General features: G+C 46.2%; 1 protein-coding gene across 2 annotated transcripts in view; it reads left to right on the top strand.

The window, feature by feature from the left end:
• Positions 1 to 15099, top strand: part of TSPAN9 (tetraspanin 9) — a 114001-nt gene extending 98902 nt beyond the window's left edge. For both annotated transcript variants that reach the window (XM_087722266.1, XM_087722265.1), the window contains 6 exons: positions 627 to 818; positions 4914 to 4988; positions 8491 to 8592; positions 10059 to 10196; positions 13739 to 13822; positions 14658 to 15099. In XM_087722266.1, the coding sequence (XP_087578392.1) occupies positions 627 to 818; positions 4914 to 4988; positions 8491 to 8592; positions 10059 to 10196; positions 13739 to 13822; positions 14658 to 14729 (663 nt within the window). In that variant the 3' untranslated portion in view covers positions 14730 to 15099. The remainder of the gene's footprint in view (positions 1 to 626; positions 819 to 4913; positions 4989 to 8490; positions 8593 to 10058; positions 10197 to 13738; positions 13823 to 14657) is intronic.
• The last annotated feature ends 9995 nt before the right edge of the window (positions 15100 to 25094 follow it).

The raw sequence follows: 25094 nt of genomic DNA, 5'->3' as shown, positions 1-25094 counted from the left end.
GAGTGATGTCAAGCTGGCCAGGGCCACCCAGTTGGCCACACCCAGTAAGTGATTTCAAGCTGGCCACGCCCAGCCAGCAGGCCATGCCCACTCAGTCGGCCACACCCAGTGAGTGTGGCCATGCCCAATGAGTGATGTCAAGCTGGCCAGGGCCACCCAGTCGACCACGCCCAGTGTGTGATGTCAAGCTGGCCATGCCCACCCAGTTGGCCACACCCAGTGAGTGATGTCAAGCTTCCCACACCCACCCAATTGGTCATGCCCGCCCAGCCCCCAGAGGTCAACCACAGCCCTGATGCGGCCCTCAATGAAATTGAGTTTGACACCCCTGCCCTCTACCATTCCGGACAAGTGGATGCCCAGTCTCTTCTTATAAACCTCTAGTGTTGAAGCACCCACAACATCTGGAGGCAAGCCACTCACTGGTTAATTGTTCTCACTGTTAGGAAATTGTCAGCAGGCCCACCACGGTAAGGGACACAAGTGGCACCTCCCTCCTCTCACCAGTCCAAGTGCCAGTCTTCTACCCCCAATTTGTGTGTGGCAAAGGGCAAAGGGAGAAGGTTTTTTCCCCCTTCTTCATCTCTCCTCTTTTTTTTTTTGTCTCTTTCTTTTTTTCCGTTCAGCTGTGCGGCTGTGGGCTCCTGGGCGTGGGAATATGGCTCTCGGTATCCCAAGGAAACTTTGCCACATTTTCTCCCACGTTCCCGTCGCTGTCGGCTGCCAACCTGGTCATTGCCATCGGGACCATTGTCATGGTGACAGCTTTCCTAGGCTGTTTGGGTGCCATCAAAGAAAACAAGTGCCTACTTTTAAGTGTAAGTTGGATTCTGTTTCGTGCCAGGGACCTGAGAAATTGCCTTTTCCCCCCGCTGCCAAAGCCTCCACTACTGTAGCAATAACCCTCGACTTGCAACAGTTCCTTTAGGGAGCGTTTGAAGGTACAACGGCACTGAAAAGTGACCGTTTTTCACAATTACAACCGTTGCAGCATCCCCGGGGTCACCTGATCAAAATGCAGATGTTAAGACAACTGGCTCACATTTATGACGGTCGCAGTGCCCCGGGGTCACGGGATCCCCTTTTACGACCTTCCGACAAGCAACGGCTCGAAAACGGTCGTGAGTCTTTTTTCCCCCCCCCCGGTGCTGTCGTAACTTCGAATGGTCGCTAAGTGAACTGTTGTAAGTCAAGGACTACCTGTATCACTTCTGGCAAGGTAGAGCTTGATGTAAACTGGGGCATCCTCATGATTACCAGGAGGCTGGCCAACTCGCTGCCACCTTCTTGAACATCTGTGGCTGTTGAGCTTCCTTCAAAGACTGCGCTGGTTGGATACATATCGGCAACCCAACTGATCGAGATATCTATGAGATTCTCCGTCATCCAAGTCATGGTTGTCCCAAAGGTGCTTTTTTCAGGAGGCAACTGGACTTTCTTCTTTTCCTTTTGAAGACGTTTCGCTTCTCACCCAAGAAGCTTCTTCAGTTCTGATGGACGGTGGGGAAAAGAAGGATTGATATTCCTTGCAGACAGCTGGTCCTTTGCATCCTTTTAGAGGGTCGTTGAGGCCACTTGGAGGTTTTATCTCCTGGTTCTTTTAGTGGTTCTTGTAGTCTGCAATTATTTCCCTCTGGAAATCCGTTCCTTCTCCCTCACCATTCCAAGGGTCTTATTTATTTATTTATTTATTTATTTGTCCTGTATGCCGCCCACTCCCGGAGGACTCCGGGCGGCTCACAAAAGACAAGGGAAAGGGGGGAAACAAGACAAAGACAACATATTAAAAACAAAACCAACATTCACAATTTCTGTGGAGGTAGATGCTTCTCAGCTCCCCCCAGCCTGCTGGAACAGCCAGGACTTGGTGGCTTTGCGGAAGGCCGGGAGGGTATTAAGGGTCCGGATCTCAACAGGGAGCTCGTTCCAGAGGGCCGGAGCTGCAACAGAGAAGGCTCTCCCCCGGGGAGTCGCCAGCCGTCATTGGCTGGCAGATGGAATCCGGAGGAGACCCAACCTGTGCGATCTAATTGGTCTGAGAGAGGTAATCGGCAGGAGGCGGTCTCTCAGGTACCCAGGTCCGATGCCATGTAGGGCTTTATAGGTAGCGACCAGCACCTTGAAGCGGATTCAGAGACTAATAGGTAGCCAGTGCAGCTCGCGGAGGATAGGTGCAACGTGGGTGTACCTCGGTGCACCCACAATCGCCCGCGCGGCTGCATTCTGGACTAATTGGAGTCTTCAAACACTCTTCAAGGGCAGCCCCATGTAGAGCACATTACAATAATCCAGTCATCATCCCAAATTGTATAGCTAAAAGTCTGTAGAGATTCTCAGTCACCCAGGTCATGGCTGTCCCAAAGGTTCTGTTTTTAGGAGGCACCTGGACTTTGCTTTTTCTTTTTGAAGATGTTTCGCTTCTCATCCAAGAAGCTTCTTCAGCTCTGACAGGACAGTGGGGAATGGAAGGATTTATATTCCTTGTAGACAGCTGGTCATTTGCATCCTTTTAGAGGGTCGTTGAGGCCACTTGAAGGTTTATCTGTGTCCTTAAGGTCACCTGAGTGGTGCTTCTTGTTCCTGTTGTCTGCAACTTTTTCCCTCTGGAAATCTATTCCTATTCCCACACCATTCCAAGGGTTTTCATCCCAAATTGTATAGCTGAAAGTCTGTAGAGATTCTCAGTCATCATCCAGGTCAAGATTGTGCACCAAAGGTGCTTTTTTTCAGGAGGCACCTGGACTTTCTGGTTTTTTTCTTTGAAGATGTTTCGCTTCTCATCCAAGAAGCTTCTTCAGTTCAACCCTAACCCAGAGCTGAAGAAGCTTCTTGGATGAGAAGCGAAACTTTTTCAAGTAATATAACCAAAAAAGTCTATGGAGATTCTCCGTCATGCTGGTCCCAAAGGTGCTTTTTTCAGGAGGCACCCGGACTTTCTGGTTTTCTTTTGAAGACATTTTGATTTGAAGACAGCAAAGTCCACATTTTGGAGAGAGAGAGGACTGCCGGTTTGAAAGAGGGTTCAAAGAGGCCACAGGGGGTGGGGGATAGGACTTCAGCTATATCTCCAATCTACAACACACTCCTTTCAGCAGTTCCAAGAAGGTTCCACAACATTTGCACCACTCAGGTGACCTTAAGGACACAGATAGACCTCCAAGTGGCCTCAAGGACTCTCTAAAAGGATGCAAATGACCAGCAAGGAGTATAAATCCTTCCATTCCCCCACCATCCAGTCAGAGCTGAAGAAGCTTCTTGGCGTGGCACAACAAAACCGCGGTCCACTAAAGCGCGCCCGATTAAAGCGCGTACCTGACGTCATCAGCAGCGCGACAAATACGACAGCGGAGAAAAAAGGGCGCTTTAAAAAGCGCTTTGAAAGCAAGCCGATTCACGTAAAGGTAAGGGTTAGGTTTAGGGTTAGGGTTAGGTTTAGGGTTATGTTAAGCGTTAGGGTTAGGTTTAGGGTTAGGTTAAGGGTTAGCGTTAGGTTTAGCGTTAGGTTAAGGGTTAGGGTTAGGTTTAGGGTTAGGTTAAGGGTTAGGTTTAGGGTTAGTTTTAGGGTTAGGTTAAGGGTTAGGTTTAGGGTTAGGTTTGGGGGGTTAGGGTAAGGTTTTCGCGTTAATTTTAACTTTACTGCTCACAGCGTGATGTTTTCGTCGCGCTGTGATGACGTCAGGTACGCGCTTTCGTCGAGCGCGCTTTAGTCTACCGCGGTTTTGTGGTGGAACCGCTTCTTGGATGAGAAGCGAAACGTCTTCAAATGAAAAAAACAAGAAAGTCCAGTTGCCTTCGGAAAAAAAGCAACTTTGGGACAATCATGTCCTGGATTGACTGAGAATCTCTATAGACCTTTAGCGATACAATTTGGGATGAAGACCCTTGGAATGGTGTGAGAATAGGAATGGATTTCCAGAGGAAAATAATTGCAGACTACAGGAACCATTTGCACCACTCAGGTGACTCTTGAGGACACTGATAAATCTCCAAGTGTCCTCAACGACACTCTAAAAGTCTAAAAGGATGCAAATGACTAGCTATCTGCAAGGAATGTAAATCCTTTCCTTCCCCACCATCCAGACAGAGATGAAGAAGCTTCTTTGGATGAGAAGCGTAACATCTTCAAAAGAAAAACCAAACTCCAGTTGCCTCCTGAAAAAAGCAACTTTGGGACAACCATATCCTGGATTGACTGAGAATCTCTACAGACCTTTTAGCTATACAATTTGGGATGAAGACCCTTGGATTGGTGTGGGAGGAGGAACGGATTTCCAGAGGGAAAATAATTGCAGGTTACAGGAACCATTTGCATCACTCAGGTGACCCTGAGGACAGAGATAAACCTCCAAGTGGCCTCAAGGACTCACTAGAAGGATGCAAATGACCAGCTGTCTGCAAGGAATATAAATCCTTCCATTCCCCACCATCCCGTCAGAGCTGAAGAAGCACTTTTGGGGTCAACCGATTTGCCATCACCGAAGCTTTTGGTCCTAGGTGGAATCAGAACCGTTTGGGTCAATTGAAGCTGGATAGCGCTTCTTTCCCCCAGCTCATCCCCTCCATCTGTGATTTAAAACAGGGGCCGTTAGCCCAAGAACAGACACATACACACAAACTGTTCCCAGTCCAGCTGCCGGGGAGGGAATAGTGACCCCATTCAGGGACCGCTGGACCGATCTCGCAGGCCACGTGATGATGGGGCCCCAGCTGTCTGCGGGTGGGTGGGTGGGTGGGTGGGTGGAATTTAATCAAGAGCTCATTTCCCTTGTTGTTTTGATTATCCCAAAGTAGGTTAATGTAACTCTGCATCTCGTGTTTTCCTCCCCAGCGATATCATTGACGCGGGATTCTCTCCGCGCTTTCCGTGAACTGATTCTGATCCTCCACTCTCTTCCTGTTGTCCTTTCTTTCAGTTTTTTGTCGTTTTGCTGATCATTCTCCTGGCTGAACTGATATTACTCATTTTGTTCTTCGTTTACATGGACAAGGTAAGTATTTATATAGTCACAGACAGACAGACAGACAGGCAGGCAGGCAGGCAGACAGACCCACCACTAAGCTGGTTAGCTCATCTTCGGAAGCAAAAGCTTCTTTTCTTTCGTCTTAATTCCTTGGGGGGGGGGGGGAATATATGTATACATTCATGCATATTCCCTCAAAAGATAATGAGCATGGCAGCAAGGCTGTGACCGAAGCATTCTTGTACATTCAGTTGAATCAAGAACGAGATGTAGGTCAACCGAGAAAGAAATTAACAGTTTATTTATGGTGCTATACAGTACATGGCCCGTCAGCGAAACAGCTGTTGGTCATTGCCAAACCGTAATTCTTGGGATAAAATTATGTCACGATAGAAGGAAAAAAGGCTGCCGAAACATTAATTTGCACACCGGTTCCTAACTGAGAATCAACTAAGCACAATTACCGCTTAATCAACTCACTCCCCCCACCCACACAAAAAAAGGAAGAAAAACTTGTTTATGGCATAAAAAGGTGGAGAGAGAGGGGAAAAAATAGCTTGAAAATAAATCTTGGTTTGGGACTATGCTTTAAAAAAAAATACGCAGGGGCTCAGGGGCTAAGACCCTGAGCTTGTCAGTCAGAAAGGTCGGCAGTTCGAATCCCTAATGGAGTGAGTTCCCATTACTTGTCCCAGCTTCTGCCAGCCGAGCGGTTCGAAAGCATGTAACAAATGCAAGTATAAAAATAGGAACCACCTTTGGTGGGAAGGGAACAGCGTTCCATGCGCCTTCGGCATTTAGCCATGCCGGCCACATGACCACGGAGACGTCTTTGGACAGCGCTGGCTCTTCGGCTTTGAAACTGAGATGAGCACCGCCCCCTAGAGTCGAGAACGACTAGCACGTATATTTGAGGGGAACCTTTACCTTACCATTGTCTTAAACATTAATATTAGTAATAGCATTGTTAATATCCATAATTATTAATGTGAATGCTAATATAATAATAAAATATCAGTACAATTAGTGTTATCTGGGCTCTTTTCCAATCAGGTTTGAGGTGGTGGGCAATGACATTGGATTGACATACTGTATTTTTCGGAGTATAAGACGCACCGGAGTATAAGACGCACCAAGGTTTTGAAGAGGCAAATTTAAAAAAAGTTTTTACACTCTGCAGACCTCCCAAAAATGGCCCTTTAAAAAAAAAGGCATGAATAGCCTTTAGGAGGCTTGTAGAGTGCTCCTGGAAGGGGGGGGGCAAAAACAAGCAAAAAACAGCTTGTTTTTTGCTCATTTCTTCCCTCCCCAACCCCCAGGAGCACTCTGGAAGCCTCCTAAAGGCTCTGCATGGCCATTTTTGCAAAGTGGGCGGGGTTTCGGGAGGCAAAAAATGCTGCATTCAGTGCATAAGGCACACCCAGATTTTCAGCCTCTTTTTTGAGGGAAAAGGGTGCGTCTTATACTCCTAAAAATATGGTACATTGCATTTATTGGTGACCTGGAGGGGGGGAGAAGAGCTCAGATATGCGACCTCTTCTGGCTGTCCTTGATCTCTTCCCATCAATGGGGGATCTTTCTAGATCGACTAAGGGAACCGTGTGTGTGTGTGTGTGTGTGTGCAGTGTTGCAGTGGCTCTTCTCTCTTTTCCAAGCCCGAAGCGGGGAGAGGTCTAATGAAGACCCCTGATTTGTGGGGTCCTTGAAGGTTCAGTCCTCTCAAATCCACCCCTACGTGAGGCCTCTGGGGAGGTCATCCATCAGCATGAGATCAGGTATCGTCTGTAGGCTGCCTGGTACTCAGACCCATCAATCAAACTCTGGCTGCTTTGAGGGATGCAGCCAAGGATTTCCCTCCGTCCTTGGATGGGGGAAGGGGGGAATGGAGGAGCAGAATGAAGAGGAGCAGTGCACTGAATTCAGGGACCTTCCCTTCCTAGTTCTGAGTGAGCTCTGCTTCCCCAGACCAAACGGGTCTACAATTTGGTGTGTGTGTGTGTGTTCCTGCACCCTTAAAGGTAAAGGTAAAGGTTCCCCTTGCACATATGTGCTAGTCGTTCCCGACTCTAGGGGGCGGTGCTCATCTCCGTTTCAAAGCCGAAGAGCCAGCATTGTCCAAAGACGTCTCCATGATCGGCATGACTAAATGCCGAAGGTGCACGGAACGCCGTTCCCTTCCCACCAAAGGTGGTTCCTATTTTTCTACTTGCATTTTTTTTATGGGCTTTCGAACTGCTAGGTTGGCAGAAGCTGGGACAAGTAACGGGAGCTCACTCCGTAACGCGGCGCTAGGGATTCGAACCGCCGACCTGCCGACCTTTCTGATCGACAAGCTCAACGTCTTAGCCACGGAGCCACCGTGCCCCCTTAGCTACTTTCAAAAGAGCGTGTAGCAAGCGCATCTAGGAAAGCCTTTTGCACAGATCCATTTTGTGTTAAAATGCAGTCCTTCCCGGATTAGGAGTAAGTATAATCTTTATCGTCATTGTACTTAAATACAATGAAATTGCAATAGCATTTAAACCTATATGCCGCTTCACATCCCTCTCTAAGCGGTTTATACTATCAGCCTATTGCCCCCAACAGTCTGGTTCCTCATTTTACCAAACTCAGAAGGACGGAAGATTGAAACAACCTCGAACTGGTCAAGATCGAACTCCTGGCAGTGGGCAGAGTCAGCCTGCAATGCTGCATTCCGCCACCACAGATAGAGGATCAATAGATAGCAATAGCACTTAGACTTATAGACCGCTTCGCGGTGCTTTTACAGCCCTCTCTAAGCTGTTTACAGAGTCAGCCTATCACCCCCCCCCCTCCAAACCATCTGGGTCCTCATTTTACCGACCTCAGAAAGACAGAAGACTGAGTTAACCTTGAGTCGGTGAGACTCGAACTGCCAAAGCTGTTGGCAGTCTGCAGAATTAGCCTGCAGTGTTGCATTCTAACCACTGCGCCACCACTGCCCTTCTTATGGTCACTCCTGCCTTTGTTTCGTCCTCTGTGAGCTACCGCAGTGCACCTTCCGTGCAGTTGCAATGCACGTTTCGAAATGTGCACTCATTCGCATGCTGTTGCGGCTTCCATTTTGACTTTTTTGACCATACCCCACAGATACTCCTCCTGCATTGAGAAATTTGTTTCCAGGTCAACTTTGGAAACCCGGAGTCTCCACCCATTAAGGATGACTTTGCAAAAGAGATTCTGTTCCATTTAGTCCATTCTGTGACAGTTTCCCAGCCACTCTCACAATCCCTTCATTCTTCCCCATCCAGCAGCAGCCTTTTACTTGCCTGCTGGAAGGGGAAGGAAGGAAGGAAGGAAGGAAGGAAGGAAGGAAGGAAGGAAGGAAGGAAGGGAGGGAGGAAGGAAGGAAGGAAGGAAGGAAGGAAGGGAGGGCCATCACAAGTTTGAAGGTCACTGAACAAGGCAGTCACACCGTGTCCAACCAAACAGCCAAATGAAAAATTATACCTGCAGAGTGTTAACAGTTAGAACTCTTTAAAAAAAAAACATTCTTTTTATGAAACAGGTGAGTGAAAGTGCAAAGCAGGACCTGAAGGAGGGCCTCAAGCTGTATAACACGGAAAATAATGTTGGGCTGAAGAACGCGTGGAATATCATTCAAGCAGAGGTAAAATATATAATATTACATCTTTGCAAATCAAACTCCTGAGTCAAAAAGTAGACCACCACTGCAGGAGAGGCAAGAAGTCTCTGCTGTTCTGCTGCTGCCATCTAGTGGCATTTGGTAGCATTAGCAATCTGCAATTTCTTTCCTTTTGAACTTAATACACACTGTCATCTACGTACAGGTTGTGTTGCTTATAACCTTCTATAATCCTGACTGCTCTTTAGAAGGCCAGATCCTGAAGATGAAACTCAAATGGTTTGGCCACCTAAGGAGAAGGAAGGACTCCTTGGAGAAGAGCCTAAGGCTGGGAAAGATTGAGGGCAGAAGAAGAAGGGGACGGCAGAGAATGAGGGTGGCTGGATGGAGTCACCGAAGCAGTCGGCGTGAGGTTAAATGGACTCCGGGGGATAGTAGAGGACAGGAAGGTCTGGAGGAACATTGTCCATGGGGTCGCGATGGGTCGGACACGACTTCACAACTAACAACAACGTTTTCATTACTAAAAACTATGCTTTCCGTGACTCCAATTTGCAGTAAATGGTTATTTCCATAACCACCGTTTATTGAGCTGGTGTTTACCACCATAATAAAACTCCCTTTTAACGACCCCGCTCTATTAAAACATAAACCAAATAAAACTCATTGCAAATTGTTATATAAATCCAGCCAATGTTGAAAGCTAACAAGGCTTCTCTCTATAGTACTAAAATGCTCATTCTCGGGATCTGTGCAAAACGGTTATTTGTCGGGCAATAATGTTGGAAACAAGCTAGAATGTATCCAAAATCCAGAACCCATGATTTGTGGGGAAATGAAATTTGGGGAAGTGTAGCTACTTCGGTGCAGAGGTGGGTTGCTACCGTTTCACACTAGTTCGGGCGAACCGGTTGTAGAAATTGGAACTGGGTCACCGAAGCGGTAGGGACGACAGGCTGGCCATGCCCCCAAACTGGTTCCCCGGTCACCCTTGCTATTGCCGTCATGTTTTTGAGTCGTTTTATAATGTTCTGCGCCAGCAGCAACCCATCCCTGCTTCAATGCTACTGGCTACTGTTGCTGTGGTCACATGATATTCTGTGACAGTTTCCCAGCCACTCTCACAATCCCTCCCTTCTTCCCCATCCAGCAGCCACCTTTTACATGCCTGCTGGAAAGGTAGGGAAGGAAGGAAGGAAGGAAGGAAGGAAGGAAGGAAGGAAGGAAGGAAGGAAGGAAGGAAGGAAGGAAGGAAGGGTCATCACAAGTTTGAAGGTCACTGAACAAGGCAGCTATTAATCAAGGACTACTTGTAATAAGGTGCTTGATCTCTTGCTTTTGTTTTACACGTCTAACACATCTATTTCTGAAATATATTCTCGTTTCTTTAGTAGTGTTGTGAACTTTTAAGTAACATTCTTAGGAACAGAAATACTTACAAAAAAAAAAAAACCTTCCAGCTCATTCTCCTCCTCTTCCTCCCTCAATAGATGCACTGCTGTGGGGTAACTGATTATAGAGATTGGTACCCCGTATTGGGTGATAACGTTGTCCCTGACAGATGCTGTATGGAGAATTCCCAAGATTGTGGTCGGAATTCCAACAACACGAACTTGGTGTGGAAAACGGTAACTCATCCCCCGAATGTATGCTCTCCCCTAGATCCTTCCAAACATCTAGGAATATAGATAGATAGTCCTGTGAACGGCCACAACCGAGACCCAGATTTCTAGTGCGAAGTAAGAGAGTGGTTAACTGAGCTTTGCCCCATTTTATGACCTTTCTTGACGGCAGTTGTTAAGCGAGTCGCTGCAGCTGTTCAGTTAGCCACACTGACGTTGTGAAGTGAATCCGGCTTCCCCGTTGACTTTGCTGGTCCAAAGGTCGCAAAAGGGGGTCACGTGACCCCCCCCCCGGGGGCGCTGCGACCGTCATAAATACAGGGCAGTTGTCAAGTGTCTGGATTTCTGATCACGTGACCACAGGGATGGTCCTGGATTGACTGAGAATCTCTACAGACCGTTAAGTGCGAAAAATGGCCCTGTGGCTTTTTTCAGCGCCGTTGTAACTTCGAACGGTGGCTAAACGAATGGCTGTAAGCCGAGAACTACCTATCATAGTCTCCATTGTGAATCCTTCAGTCTTGTAGCAATAGCAATAGCAATAGCAATAGCAGTTAGACTTATATACTGCTTCATAGGGCTTTCAGCCCTCTCTAAGCGGTTTACAGAGTCAGCATATCGCCCCCACAGTCTGGGTCCTCATTTCACCCACCTCGGAAGGATGGAAGGCTGAGTCAACCTTGAGCCGGTGAGATTAGAACCGCTGAACTGCAGATAACAGTCAGCTGAAGTGGCCTGCAGTACTGCACCCTAACCTCTGCGCCACCTCGGCTCTTGACCTGTAGAATTCGGTGGGAATGACCTCTATGTTGGGGGTGTCAAACTCGAGACCCCTGGGCCGGATCCGGATGCTTAGATCTGGTCCACAGGGCTGGCCTGTAAATAACGAAAGGACTGGCCTGCGGTGCCTCTGCTAGCCAAAATGTGCCGGGGGGGGGGCTCGCAAATCCCCCCGCGGCCTATTTTCAGCTGGCAGAGTGTTGCAGGAGGCCATGGAGGGTGAAAACGGGCCACAGGGGGCCTCACCAGTCCCCTCAGCTCGAACCCCTTTTCAGTTGGTAGAATTCTTCAGGAGGCCGTGGAGGCTGAAAACGGGCTGCAGGAGTTGAATTGAATTGAATTGAATTTTATTATTTATATGCCGCCCTTCTCCGGGAGGACTCAGGGCGGCGAACAATTCAAAAGGGGAAAAAGGGGAACATAAAACGAAATACAGACAATTAAAATAAGCAAGAGTCACACAACCATACAAGTCGAGAGGGGAGGGGAACTCATCAACCCCAGGCCTGCCGGCAAAGCCAGGTTTTGACGGCTTTTCGGAAGGCCTGGAGAGAGGTGAGGGTCCAAATCCCTGCGGGGAGTTCATTCCAAAGGGCCGGAGCTGCTACAGAGAAGGCCCTCCCCCGGGTAATAGCCAGGTGGCATTGGCTGGTAGATGGCACCCGGAGGAGGCCAACCCTGTGAGATCTGACGGGTCTGTGGGAGGTAATTGGCAGCAGGCGGTCTCTCAAGTACCCAGGTCCAATACCATGAAGGGCTTTATAAGTTACGACTAGCACCTTGAAGCGTATCCGGAGACTGATCGGTAACCAGTGCAGCTCGCGGAGGATAGGTGTAACGTGGGTGTACCGAGGTGCACCCACAATCGCTCGCGCGGCTGCGTTCTGGACGAGTTGAAGTCTCTGAATACTCTTCAAGGGCTGCCCCACGTAGAGCGCATTGCAGTAGTAGGAGGCCTCATGAGTCCCCTCATGGCCCATTTTCAGCTGGCACAGTGCTGCAGGAGGCCGTGGAGGGTGAAAACGGGCCCCAGGGGGCATCGCTAGTCCCCTCGCAGCCTATTTTCAGCTGGCAGAGTGCTGCAGGAGGCTGTGGAGGGTGAAAATGGTCCGTAGGGCACCTCATGAGTCCCCTCATGGCCCATATGCCGCTAGCAGGGTTCTGCAGGAGGCTGCAGTGGCTGAAAACGGGCTGCAGGGGGCCTCATGAGTCCCCTCATGGCTCATTTTCAACCAACAGAGTACTGCAAGAGGCCGTGGAGGCCAAAAATGGCCGCGAGGGGCCTCACCAGCCCCCCCAACCCTTTTTCAGTCGGCAGAGTTTTGCAGGAAGCTGTGGAGGCCGAAAACGGGCCACAGGGGGCCTTACCACCCACCCACCCCCACAGCCTGTTTTCAGCTAGCGGAGTGCTACAGGAGGCATCCATCTCGTCTCCCTCCCACTCCTCCCCCCCCACCCCCAGCCGGCCCACAGAGGAGAACTACAACGCTGGTCCAGCTCTCGAAGAAATCCAGTTTGACACCCACGCTGTAGGTAAATCAGGATAGGAGCGAGGCATAAATCCGCTAATAGATAATAACTGTTGTTCACTCAGCCATTTGTCCAGGGGATTGATCTGGTACTAAAAATACTCGGCTCGGGGTTGACGCTTAGATTACAGATTGCAGAAGGGAACTTGTGCAGCTCCCTTACGTTCCACCAGAGAGGATTTAAGTACTTGTGTAGTACATAAAAAAAGTAAAGTCACCTTCAAGTCAATCGGGACTCTTTCTGGAGGTTTCTCTGTGCAGGTTTCTTCAGCAGTGCTACAGACGGAGTTACCTTCTGTCTTCTGGGAGGGATTTTCACCTTCCCATTCAATCTTACGAGAGTAAAATCCTCTGGAAATATTCCTTCCAGGGGATGAAATATATACCGTATTTTTTCCAGAGTATAAGATGCACCGGAGTATAAGACGCACCAAGATTTTGAAGAGGAAAATAATAAAAAAATTTGTGCACTCTGCAGACCTCCCAAAAATGGTCCATTTTTCACAAAAATGGTCCATTTTTCACAAAAATGGGCCCATTTTTTTGTCCAAAAAAAAAGGGCATGCATAGCCTTTAGGAGGCTTAAAGAGTGCTTCGGGGGGGGGGGGCAAAAACAAGCAAAAAACAGCCTGTTTTTTGCTCATTTCTGCCCTCCCCAGCCCCCAGAGCACCCTGGAAGCCTCCTAAAAGCTATGCACTGCCATTTTTGCAAAGGGGGCGGGGTTTTGGGGAGACAAAAAATGCTGTATTCAATGTATAAAACGCAGCCAGGTTTTCACCCTCTTTTTTTGTGGGAAAAAGGTGCGTCTTATATTCTGAAAAATACAGTAGTTATAGATTCACACAAAACACATTTAGATAAGAATTTTTTTTTTAATGCATGCCACAGACACGTTTTGAATGAAAATAACCTTGCCTTCAGGCATGTTTTGCAGTCAGTTGCCAAGCATGTAAAATCATGTAATTATAAATAAACAAAAACACTGTTTAATTAAAGTGGTGAGCAATTGGTGCACAAAAGAGCAAAATTCTACCTCCTTGTCGAGTCCTTGTCAAATTTCATTTGAAGTTTTCAATTCCTGCCAATGGCTCTTGCTTACAAGGAGTTTCCAAAATGGAGAAGACAATAGGGAGAAGTCAACCCTTCCTCCCCACCCCCCAACCCCCACCCCGGCCCCTCTCTCCTGTTCAGAATGCTGTTGCTATCAAACAATGTTTAAAAAAATGTTTCTTCTCCAGGGGTGCTACGAGAAGGTCATGACGTGGTTTGAAGATAACAAGCATATCCCGGGGGCCATTGGGATGTGTCTCCTCATAATACAGGTATGGGCTAACTCAGGAATCAGCAAACTGTGGCTCTGGAGCTGCATGTGGCTCTTTCATCCCTCTGCTGCAGCTTCCTGTCGCCAGTCGGCTCCACAATTGATAGGGCTTTCGGTTAGGAGAGGTAGAGGAAAAAGGACGCTATGCTAGGAGGAGACTCTATGGTGGGGGAACTGGACTTCCTGTCGGCAGATGAAAAAAGACACCGTGCAAGGAGGAGACTATGGTGGGGGAACCGGACTTCCGGTCATCTCCAGAATTGAGCGGGGGGATTCCGGTTAGGACCAGTTTGAAACAGTTTTAATAGTGATGATATATCTGCTTCTAGCGGTGAAGATGCTCACCTCCCACTCGGAAGGTAGAGAGTTCAATCCTAGGTCGTGACAGACATTTCTCTCTCTCAGGCAACATTTGTTGCAAACTCCACGTAGGAGTCAGGAAGGGCATCCGGCCAATAAATGCTCAGCTCCATTCAGCTGCCCCGACTCTACCCTGAATTCTGGGATTACGGGGTATTAAGAAAGAAAATAAAATCAAAGTCATGGCGGAATAGCAGGAATTAAGATCTTACTGCAATAAGGCCCGTCAGAGGTGGGTTTCTGCTGGATCAGGCAAACCAGTAGCGGTGGCAGAAGGCTCCGCCCGGACGCTTCTGCTCATGCGCAGAAGTGTTGCGCCCACACGAGCGAACCAGTAGTAAGGTAAATTGAAACCCACCACTGGGGCCTGTCCTTGGTGACTCTGGTAGAGATCGTGCATGTGTGAGCCTCCGTAAAAATGCCGTTCGTATCCCACAATTAATTCCGACATCCTTTTTTTCTCGCTTGTCTTTCAGATTCTTGGCATGGCCTTTTCCATGACTCTCTTCCAGCAGATTCACAGGACCGGTAAAAAATACGATGCCTAAAATACTTCTTTTTTTAAAAACTTCATCCGCCCTTAACTGTTCCCATTACAACAGAACAACAACTGCAAAAAACGTATATATATATACATATGTATATGTATGTATAGATATATATATATATACATGAATCACTTTGACTTTGGGGCTGCCTACCCCGCTAAGTTCATTTTTTTCCAAGACGGATTAAACTGAACGCAAGTACTTACAAGGACCTTTTTGTATCTTCTCGGTCATTGTTTTGCCAAAGAAGAGGAGAACTTTCCTGAACTCAAATCAGTTTTTCTACTCCTTCTCAAAACTCCTCGTTTCTAACCTTATAGGCGGAATAACATTCTAGTGCTGGTCGGCATTACATCACTGAGGTAGCCGACCGATGTGTCTATTAACTTTTTAAAATAATCTTTTTTTTTTAAATGGCTCGTACCCAATCCGGGTCCTGGGACTTGAACAAAGCCATTCGGATAATACCCCGGTGAATTGGATCTGCTTGGACAAGAGTGGGGTTTTTTTTGGGGGGGTGGGGTGGGGTGAAGGGATCGGGGGGGTACTTTATCTTACAGAATATTAACTATTTTTCCTTTGTTCCCCCTTTTTTCCCCTCATGTCCCCTGCTCTCCCCCAGAATTCAATGGTGCAGCCTTTGAAAGAAAGAAAAAAATACTTTTTTCAAATACTTTTTTTAAAAAAGAGTTTAAAATATTTTTAACTGTTTTTAAATTTAAAACAGCTTTAAATTTAAAACCAGGAAGGAAAAAAAAGTGGCTGTTTGTGTTATGGTAAGTTCAAAAGAGACTCGGCCGTCGGTGAGTCTCGCTAAAGCTTGATTTAGACTTCAAATACTTTAAAAAAAACAGTTTAAAAATATTTTTAACTGTTTTTAAATTTAAAACAGCTTTAAATTTAAAACCAGGAAGGGAAAAAAAGTGGCTGTATCTGTTATGATAAGTTCAAAAGAGACTCGGACGTCGGTGAGTCTCGCTAAAGCTTGATTTAGACTTCAAATACTTTTTTTAAAAAACAGTTTAAAAATATTTTTAACTGTTTTTAAATTTGAAACAGCTTTAAATTTAAAACTAGGGGGGGAAAAAAGTGGCTGTTTCTGTTATTATAAGTTCAAAAGAGACTCGGCAGTCGGTGAGTCTCGCTAAAGCTTGATTCAGACTTCAACTACTACGCGTAGGCGGCGACGGGTCTCCACGCTGCAAAGGGGTGGATGGATAAACGGAGGTTGCAAATGGTTGCAGGCGGGCCAGTGCGCACACTTCCCAAATCCCAACTACCGGTTGCGTGGAGATATGTGCCGTGCCTGCCGATTGGTTGATCCGACTTCCTGTTGGGAGGCAGGCCAATGGCAAAGCGCCTTCTCTGTGCTTTGTTGTTTGAGCGCCCCCTAGCCAGACCGTTAACCTTTGCCAAAGTAATAAATGCAGAAATTCCGCAATGAGCCGCGGTGGCGCAGTGGTTAGAGTGCAGTACCGCAGGGCTGCTTCTGTTGCCTGCAATTTGGCAGTTCGAATCTCACCAGGCTCAAGGTTGACTCAGCCGTCCGTCCTTCCGAGGTCGTTAAAATGGGGACCCAGATTGTTTGCGGGGTGGGCAATATGTTGACTCTATAAATCGCTTAGACAGGGCTGTGAAGCGGTATATAAACAGTATTGCTGTGTGCAGTGACGCTGAAGTCTAAACCAGGCTTAAGATGCAATCGTGCAGTGGGAATTCTGGGACCAGGGCAGATTTTCGGATACATACCTCATATTTTTCAGTTGGGAGATCTTTCCTATGAGACAGGGGTGGGGAACTATGGCCATGGTGGTGCAAGGGTTAGAACGCAGCATTGTAGGCTGACTCTGCTCACCGCCAGCAATTCGATCCTGACCGGCTCAAGGTTGACTCAGCCTTCCATTCTTCCAAGGTCGGTAAAATAAGGACCCGAATTGTTGGCAATAGGCTGACTCTGTAAAACTGATTAGAGAGGGCTGTAAAGTACTATGAAGCGGTGTATAAGTCTAAATGCTATTGCTATTCCTTCCTTCCTTCCTTCCTTCCTTCCTTCCTTCCTTCCTTCCTTCCTTCCTCTCTGCTTCCCTTTCTCATTCTCCTTCCTGGTGACACAGTGATTAGAATGCAGTATTGTAGGCTGACTTGGCTCACTCCCAGCAGTTCGATCCTGACTGGCTCAAGTTTGACTCAGCCTTCCATCCTTCCGAGATCAGTAAAACGAGGACCCGGATTGTTGGGGGCAAGAGGCTGACTCTGTAAACCATTTTGAGAGGGCTGTGAAGTACTATGAAGCGGTATATAGGCCCAAGTGCTATTTTCTACGGTCCTTTCATGACCTGGGGAGGGACTTCACCTCCCAGAATTCTCAAGCCCGCTTGGCTGGCTGAGGAATTCTGGGAGTTGAAGTTCACAAGTCATAAAAGGACCCTAGCAAATAGCACTTGGGCCTATATATCACAAGGGCCGTTGTTCCCCCAACTCTGCCATAAGACATGCTGTACATAAATGTTTCTCTGGAAGCATCTTATTCTGGAAAAAAAAAAGTTAGAATGATTGCTGCTACTGCTTCTTGATGGCAAATTGACACATGAGATTCGGTCGATATCCCTGCCTTGGTTCTTATTTCTGGTAGTCTTAAAATAGGGTAGGGATGACATACTTTTGATAATTAGGCTTCGCTCTCTGCTCTTTTAAAAAATATGCCCTGTTTCCCTGAAAATAAGGACCTCCCTGGATAATAAGCCCAATCGGGCTTTTGAGTGCATGCACTAAAATAAGCCCTCCTCCGAAAATATTGCAACACAGCAGCAGCCATGAGGTGATCACGCTCGCCCCCTCCTGCACCTCAAAAATAATAAGACGATTAGATTATTCCGGTGGGTCAAAAGAAAATAAGATCCTGTCTTATTTTCGGGGAAACACGGTATATATTTAGGTATTTTAGGTATTTATTAATACTTATAGGCCGCCCTTTTCCCTGAGGGGACTCAGGGCGGCTTACATAAAATGAGGGGAAGGGATATACAAACAATAACACATACAATACATGAAGTAAAATAATAAGCAACATTCATTCATCATTCGGGTGGGGGCAATTATCTTTGTCCCCACGCTTGACGGGCTAGCCAGGTGTTAAGGGCTGTGCGGAAGGCCTGGACGGTGGTGAGGGTACGAATCTCCACGGGGAGATCGTTCCAAAGGGTCGGAGCTACTACTGAGAAGGCTCTCCTCCTTGTAGTTGCCAGTCTGCGACTTCTGTCAAAGGAGAGAAAACCTCTCCTTGCAAGAACCAGCAATCGATATTTTTTTTATACTTAGCAGAATAAAAGAGCGATTTCCAAAAGTGGGGTATCAAATTACCGAGCAAAAAATAAAAGAAACCACAGATCTCCTTGGCAAGTCAGGTTCTCTCCGCATCCAGGAAGGGGCCTGCAGAATTTCCCTGCCCTGGTGGTATAGCAAATTATGCCGGCCCACTATGGGTGCTTCGGTGGCCCCCCCTTGAGAGAAGCCGGACCAGAATTATTGGTGCCTGAAAGTAGGCAGCTACGAGGAAGTGGCGTCCTTCCATTAGGACTGTGATGGCAAATCTTTGGCACGCGGCAAACCTCTCTGTGGGCAGGTGCACCATCGCCAGCTTCTCTTCTGGTTTCCAACACACTAGCCAGCTATTCTTTGCGGGCGCCAGTGCCCCGGAAAATGGTCCGGGAAACAGCCTAAAAATGGCCAAAAAAAATGCCCCAGAACAGACATTTTCAGGCCATTTGGGGACCAAAATGGCCCAAAAAAAGGCATGCACACGCCGGCCACCTAGTCTTTTGGTTTCTGGCACTCCGGCGCGCACACATGCATGCGCGTTCTGGTTTGGGGTTCACTCGGTGCCAAAAGGGTTCGCCATCGCTGCATTAGGTTATAGGCTCATCCATGCTTGTTTTTTTTTAAAGAAAAGTCATCCCCATCTGTGCATCCTCTAAAAAGAACTGTGTCGCTAAAATATCTCAAAAGCATCAGGACCAAACGCTACAGGTGTCAAACACTTCAGCAGAAAAAATTGCTAAGATGCAATCTAGTAAACCCAATTCACTTTTTAGTGGACATTTTAAAAAACAGTTTAATCTGAGCTATGTTTTACCAAAGTAAAGGTTCAATTTACTGAAAAATTAAAGCAAGAAGCAGATTAATATCTATTTTTAAACGGGAAGCGTGGCATCATTGAGGCTTCTGATGCATAAGGAGGTTAGTTTTGTCTACCACCAAATCTCTCCTCTATTTATCTTGTGACATTAAGTTTCCAATATTGAAACTAATCCTTGAACAAACCAAGGTTTCAGAAGACACAAAATGCCTCCAGTTGAATGCAAAGAGGAGCTGAATTCTGAATCTAAAACAAATGCCAATATGATCAGCTGAAAAGATGGGGAATTAAACTCATATTTACCAGCTGGTCATTCTAATTCAATCCGTGGAAATCTTAAAATAACTTTCCAGAGAAAGTTATTTGACAAACGTGCTTGAAAGAATATAAATAGCACAAGAAGGATCTTTTAAAATACACGTAAAGTTAAAATGACCTTAACGCATGTTTAATTATGCAAGCAACTGAAAGGAATTCTAAGTTTGGTCTGATCCAAAATTGGAAAAGATTTCAAAGTTGTGCTTAAAAAAAGATGATCGTGGATCTTTATCCTAAGGCCAACCGAAAGGACCAGAAAATTATTGAAAGCCTCAGTAGTAATGAATCCATTGGCCTCATGAATTTCTTCTGATTTATAGTACGTAGTTACTTGGGGGTGCAGCCTCAGAGGAACAAAATGAACATTTCTAACCTTTATCAAACATACTATCTGTGTCTGACAGAATCTTAAACTTCTGTGGTCCTTTTTAATATTTTCCATTTTTTTTTAGTAGTGCAGACTAGGAGAATAAACCTTTGATTTATTCCACAACCTAAGGCACATCATTAAATGTAATTTGGCAGTAAAATAAAATAAGTTCTTCCACAATAATAATAATAATAATTGGAAATCAAAAATTAGCTGGAATCTGCTTTAGAAAACGTCCAAGAAGCTACACCAAACATTTTCTAAAGAAATAGTGACTCTTAGATTCTGGCTAAAGCAATTATCTGAAAGAAAAATTGTAGCCTGGGAAACGATAACCTGAAAAGGATTGATATAATGATCAGTAGCAGTGGTAAGCAGTAGGCAAAAAAACATTGTCTAATCCTACACTATATTGCCAAAAGTATTCGCTCTCCTGCCTTTACTCGCATATGAATTTACTGTAAGTGACCTCCCATTCCTAATCCATAGGGTTCAATATGACGTCGGTCCACCCTTTGCAGCTATAACAGCTTCAAGTCTTTGGGGAAGGCTGTCCACAAGGTTCAGGAGTGTGTTTATGGGAATTTGTGTCCATTCTTCCAAAAGCGCATTTGTGAGGTCACACACTGAGGTTGAACGAGTTTACGTGGCCTACCACTTCGTGGCTGAGCTGCTGTCGTTCCCAAACACTTCCACGTTCTTATAATACAGCCGACAGTGGACTGTGGGATATTTAGGAGCAAGGAAATTCCACGACTGGATTTGTTGCACAGGTGGCATCCTATCACAGTTCCACGCTGGAATTCACTGAGCTCCCGAGAGCGACCCATCCTTTCACAAATATTTGTCAAAACAGTCTGCATGCCTAGGTACTTGATTTTATACACCTGTGGCCACGGAAGTGATTGGAGCACCTGATTTTGGTTATTCGGATGAGTGAGCGAATACTTTTGGCAATGTAGTGTATGTTCAAACTAGGTTTTTCATCGGCACAAACAACCTTGGCTTGGAAAGAACTGTAGCAGTGATGGCGAAATCTTGGGGCACCGAGTGCCCAAGCTGGCTACGCACGCACGCCAGCTATTCCAGCATGCACATGCGCCCCAGCCAGCTGTTCTTTGTGCACATGAAAGCACTGGAAACCTGAAAATCAGATGACTGGTGTGCACACACCTGTTTTTTGGCTGTTTTCAGGCCGCTTTTCGGCGCTCCGGCACCCATGAAGACCAGCTGGCGGTGGTGCGCATGCCCTATGCGCTTGCCGTAGGCTCTTCATCACAGAACTATAGCCTTTGCTTCATTTAAACAATGAGGTAGGAATCTATTTGACAAAACGTTTAATGTGTATTTCTAATTTTTTTTACAAAAAATGAGATAACAGCCCCAATATATTATTTTGCCCTGTCGGCGTGGAAAAAATCATCCGTTCTAGAGCTTTCCACGGTTTCCAAAGTGAGGCGTGGGAGGAGTCACACATGGGTATTACCACAGCCCTTTTGCCCTGGAGACTGAGGTAAATCTTGAGGCCACACCTCCGTTCCTCCTTCTGACCTCCCAGGTTAACCTCAGTCTCCGGCCCAGAAGGAGTGTTTTACCCGACTTTCCCTCACTTCTTAGACGTCTAAGTTTTTCCCCAATTTTTCTAGGTTTTTTCTTAAGCCTTTAGTCTTTTAAATGAACGAAAGGAGTCACCTGGGATCACCTTACAGTCTTTAGGAAAAGGATTTTATCCTTGCGTTTGTTGAGGAGAAAACTACAATTCGAGATGATTTTCTTTCTTTAAAAAAAACAACAACCCCCTGAGTAATCTGTAAATTGCCTCTCCTATATCATATGTAGAAAATAGTAAGAGTTTATTATCATCAAATAAAGCTACAAAAGTCACTGGGCCATTGCCTGGAGTAGCCAAAAGCCGTTATAGGCGTGCTTTGGATGGTCCAGAGAGATAATCCAGGGGTTATCGCACGAAATTCTACTTTATCGCTAGTTGTAAATATACAACTAACGTTTACATTTGCCTAAGATCAAGTCTTAATCCTTTTGTTATCTCTAACTCATCAGCTCCCAGATGGTATTCTCTAAGTCCGTTGACTTATTTATAGCATTTTCTGTATTCCCTTTGTTTGGTGGGCCCAGTTCACCTCACATGGCCTTTCCTTTGCTTTCTACTTCTGCTCCTTTCCTTTCTGCGAACTCCTCCTCCTCCTCCCTCCAGCGATTTTCTTTTATGGCTCTTTTTACACATGGTTTCCTCAACCGGCCATGTCAGTCTGTTAACAGAATAACAGAGTTGGAAGGGAACTTGGAGGCCTTCTAGTCCAACCCCCTGCTCAGGCAGGAAACCCTATACCATTTCAGACAAATGGATATCCAACATCTTCTTATAAACTTCACATTCACAACTTCTGGAGGCAGGTTGTTCCACTGATTAATTGTTCTAAGTGTCGGGAAATTTCTCCTTAGTTCTACGTGGCTTCTCTCCTTTATTAATTTCCATCCATTGTTTCTTGTCCTGGTGCCTTGGAGAATAGCCTGATTCTCTCTTCTTTGTGGCAGCCCCTGAGATATTGGAACACTGCTATCATGTCTCCCCTAGTTCTTCTTTTCATCAAACTAGACATACCCAGTTCCAGCAACTGTTCTTCATACGTTTTCACCTCCAATCCTTCCCTAATCGTCCTTGTTGCTCTTCTCTGCACTCTTTCTAGAGTCTCAAGTTCTTTTTTTACCTCATGGCTACCAAAACTGGATGCCGTATTCTGAGTGTGGCCTTAGCAAGGCGTTATAAAGTGGTATTAACACTTCACGTACAATGAACATGGGAAAGAATAATAATTTGCAAGCAGAATTTGAAAGTGTGCTGCGAAACGGATATCTTGATTGGTCCCTATTCCACTTCCATAATTTGCTACCTCCAGGACCGCCAACAAAGTTTTTTAGAAAATGGGACTTTCAAATTAAATGTTTAGAATAGAGTCGCCATCAGCTAGTTCAGGGGTCAGCAACCCCACAGCTCTGGAGCCGCATGTGGCTCTTTCTTCCCTCTGCTGCGGCTCCCTGTTGCTGGTCCTCTACACAATTGATAGGGCTTTTGGTTAGGACAGGGAGAGGAAAAAGGATGCCGTGCTAGGAGGAGACTCTATGGTGGGGGAACCGGACTTCCGGTTGGCTCCAGAATTGAACCGGGGGGGGGCTTCCAATTAGGACGTTTGTGGCTCTTTGTTTAAGGTTGCCGACCCCTGATGTAGATGCTTGAGGAAAGCTCTTGGATTCCTAAGAAGCTTGACTGATTCTATGAGTGATATGATGATGGTACCTAGATAGCTAGATAGTCTTCTAGCTTTGCCTGCAAGGAACAGATCAGCTCTGCTTTTCTGGAACTCTAACTACAGGTATATTAGATTGGAGAGCCTGAATTTCTTAAAAAAAAAAAACACCACCACATTACTCTCTTAGCTTTCAATAATTACAGAAATATCCACAGAATTTCTTGCTGTGAAATTCTGTTCACAGTACATCACACCTACTTACTAACTGTGTCAACAGTAGTTTAAATATACATACACCCTTCAGGCTAAGCAAAGGCAGGCAATAAGGGGGGGGGGGGAGGAATACTAACTGAATCAAGTGTGCACCAAAATAATTTATCATATCTCTTCATGGCTTTTTCTCCTTGCAAAATCATCTTTTCTTTCTCCACACCCATAGATACCTGTTCTGACCCCCCCCTTGTCCCACACCAACACACACTCCGAGCCAAGGATAAGTTATGGCATTTAATGAACAGACAGACAGGTCCTTGGCAGCAAACCGGCACAGACAAGCTTGGGCAGTAATCCAGCACAGATAAGGCTTGGCAGCAATCCAGCCTGCCAAGCTCACAATAATGTTCTCCGACATTAGTTCCTGCGTTGACTTCTGCAAGAGGGGCGTGTGCACAACCAGTCCTTTTATAGTCTGGAGAGGAGCCTAATGACCACCAGTTGAGTGCAATTACCTCTTGTAACTGCGCAACTGTTCCTGACGCCTAGTAGCTCTTCGGTGCCGGGCATCCAGGAACAACTCACTGCTGGCATCCGGCTCACTCTCCCTTGTCTCCTCCCCAATGGTCCAAGGCTCAGGCGCCTCCTGGTGGCCAACCAGCCTCTCTGCGCCCTGCTTGGAGTTGGAACCCTGTCCAGGGTCCTCCACATCCTCCAGAGCCGACTCATAGGGCCCCTCGCTGTCGGAGTCTGGTGGCAGCTCCAACGGCTCCTGCTGGGCCACAACAGATACCAATTCATAATTGGCTTTTGTTTTGGTTTTTAACATCCTTCTCTCTCTCTCTCTCTCTCTCTCTCTCTCTCTCTCTCTCTCTCTCTCTCTCTCTCTCTCTCTCTCTCTCTCTCTCTCTCTCTCCCTTTCTTTCTTTCTTTCTGTTTCTCTCTGTCTCTCTTGCTCTGTCTTTCTCTCTGTCTCTCTTTCTCTCTGTCTTTCTCTCTCTCTGTCTTTCTGTGTTGCGAGAAATTCATCAAACTTCATCCAGTCCTGACTTTCTCTCCCCTCCCCTCAACCCATTCACACTTCCTTTGTGTAATTGTGCCGCAATACTGCTCTTTATTCATTCTCTCTCCAGGATCAAGCCACCTCAACCATAGTTCTTTCCTGTTAATGAGTCAATTTGGTATTCAATCTGCGTTTTATTCAGCGCCCATTCAATCTTGGCCCTAACGCTTTTTTTTTTCCTTTCCTTTTTTTTTAAAAAAACCCACATTTAAGTGACATAGATGTGGGATCTCTCCTTACACAGGAGAACAATAGCAGCATTCTTTCAGTTCCCAAGCGCAGATGCAATCTTCCGCACAATGTTAAATTGAGTCACAAGTCTCCCCGCATACACAAAGCACACACATATTTTTACATTTCTCCACTTCAACCTTCCAGTTCTCACTATTTTCCCAACGTTCTAACATTATGACTTCCTTTTCACAAGTCTTCACGCATGCTAATATTTGTGGCGTTCGGTTCCTTTTTTTATTATCTACCTCTGTCTCACTTTAATTTTTGATCCCATTCAGTTTACGGAATCCTCTTTTTTTCTTTTAAAACCCCTTCCGCACACTTCCACACAGAGCCGAAGTGGCGCAGTGGTTAAATGCAGCACTGCAGGCTATTTCAGCTGACTGCAGTTCTGCAGTTTGGCTGTTCAAATCTCACCGGCTCAGGGTTGACTCAGCCTTCCATCCTTCCGAGGTGGGTAAAATGAGGACCCGGATTGTTGTTGGGGGCAATATGCTGACTCTGTAAACCGCTTAGAGAGGGCTGAAAGCCCTATGAAGCGGTATATAAGTCTAACTGCTATTGCTATTGCTACTTATTTTCATGTTCCATTCAAATCACCCTACCGTTTTCTCCGCCTCTTTAAATTATAATGGTTCCTTGCTCTCTTTGGCTACATTCTTCGGAATCTAATATTTTCTACCTTTGCAGTTTGTTCCCTGTTTTAGTTGTCATTGTGTTATACATGCTTTTTCCCCCCCATCCATAGCACCTCTCACTTCAT

Source organism: Thamnophis sirtalis, unplaced genomic scaffold (genome assembly GCF_051295495.1).
Source record: "Thamnophis sirtalis isolate CommonGarterSnake01/CBP01778 unplaced genomic scaffold, rThaSir2_p1.2 scaffold_9, whole genome shotgun sequence".
Lineage (NCBI taxonomy): Eukaryota > Metazoa > Chordata > Lepidosauria > Squamata > Natricidae > Thamnophis > Thamnophis sirtalis.
This window is presented reverse-complemented; position numbering and strand designations above follow the sequence as displayed.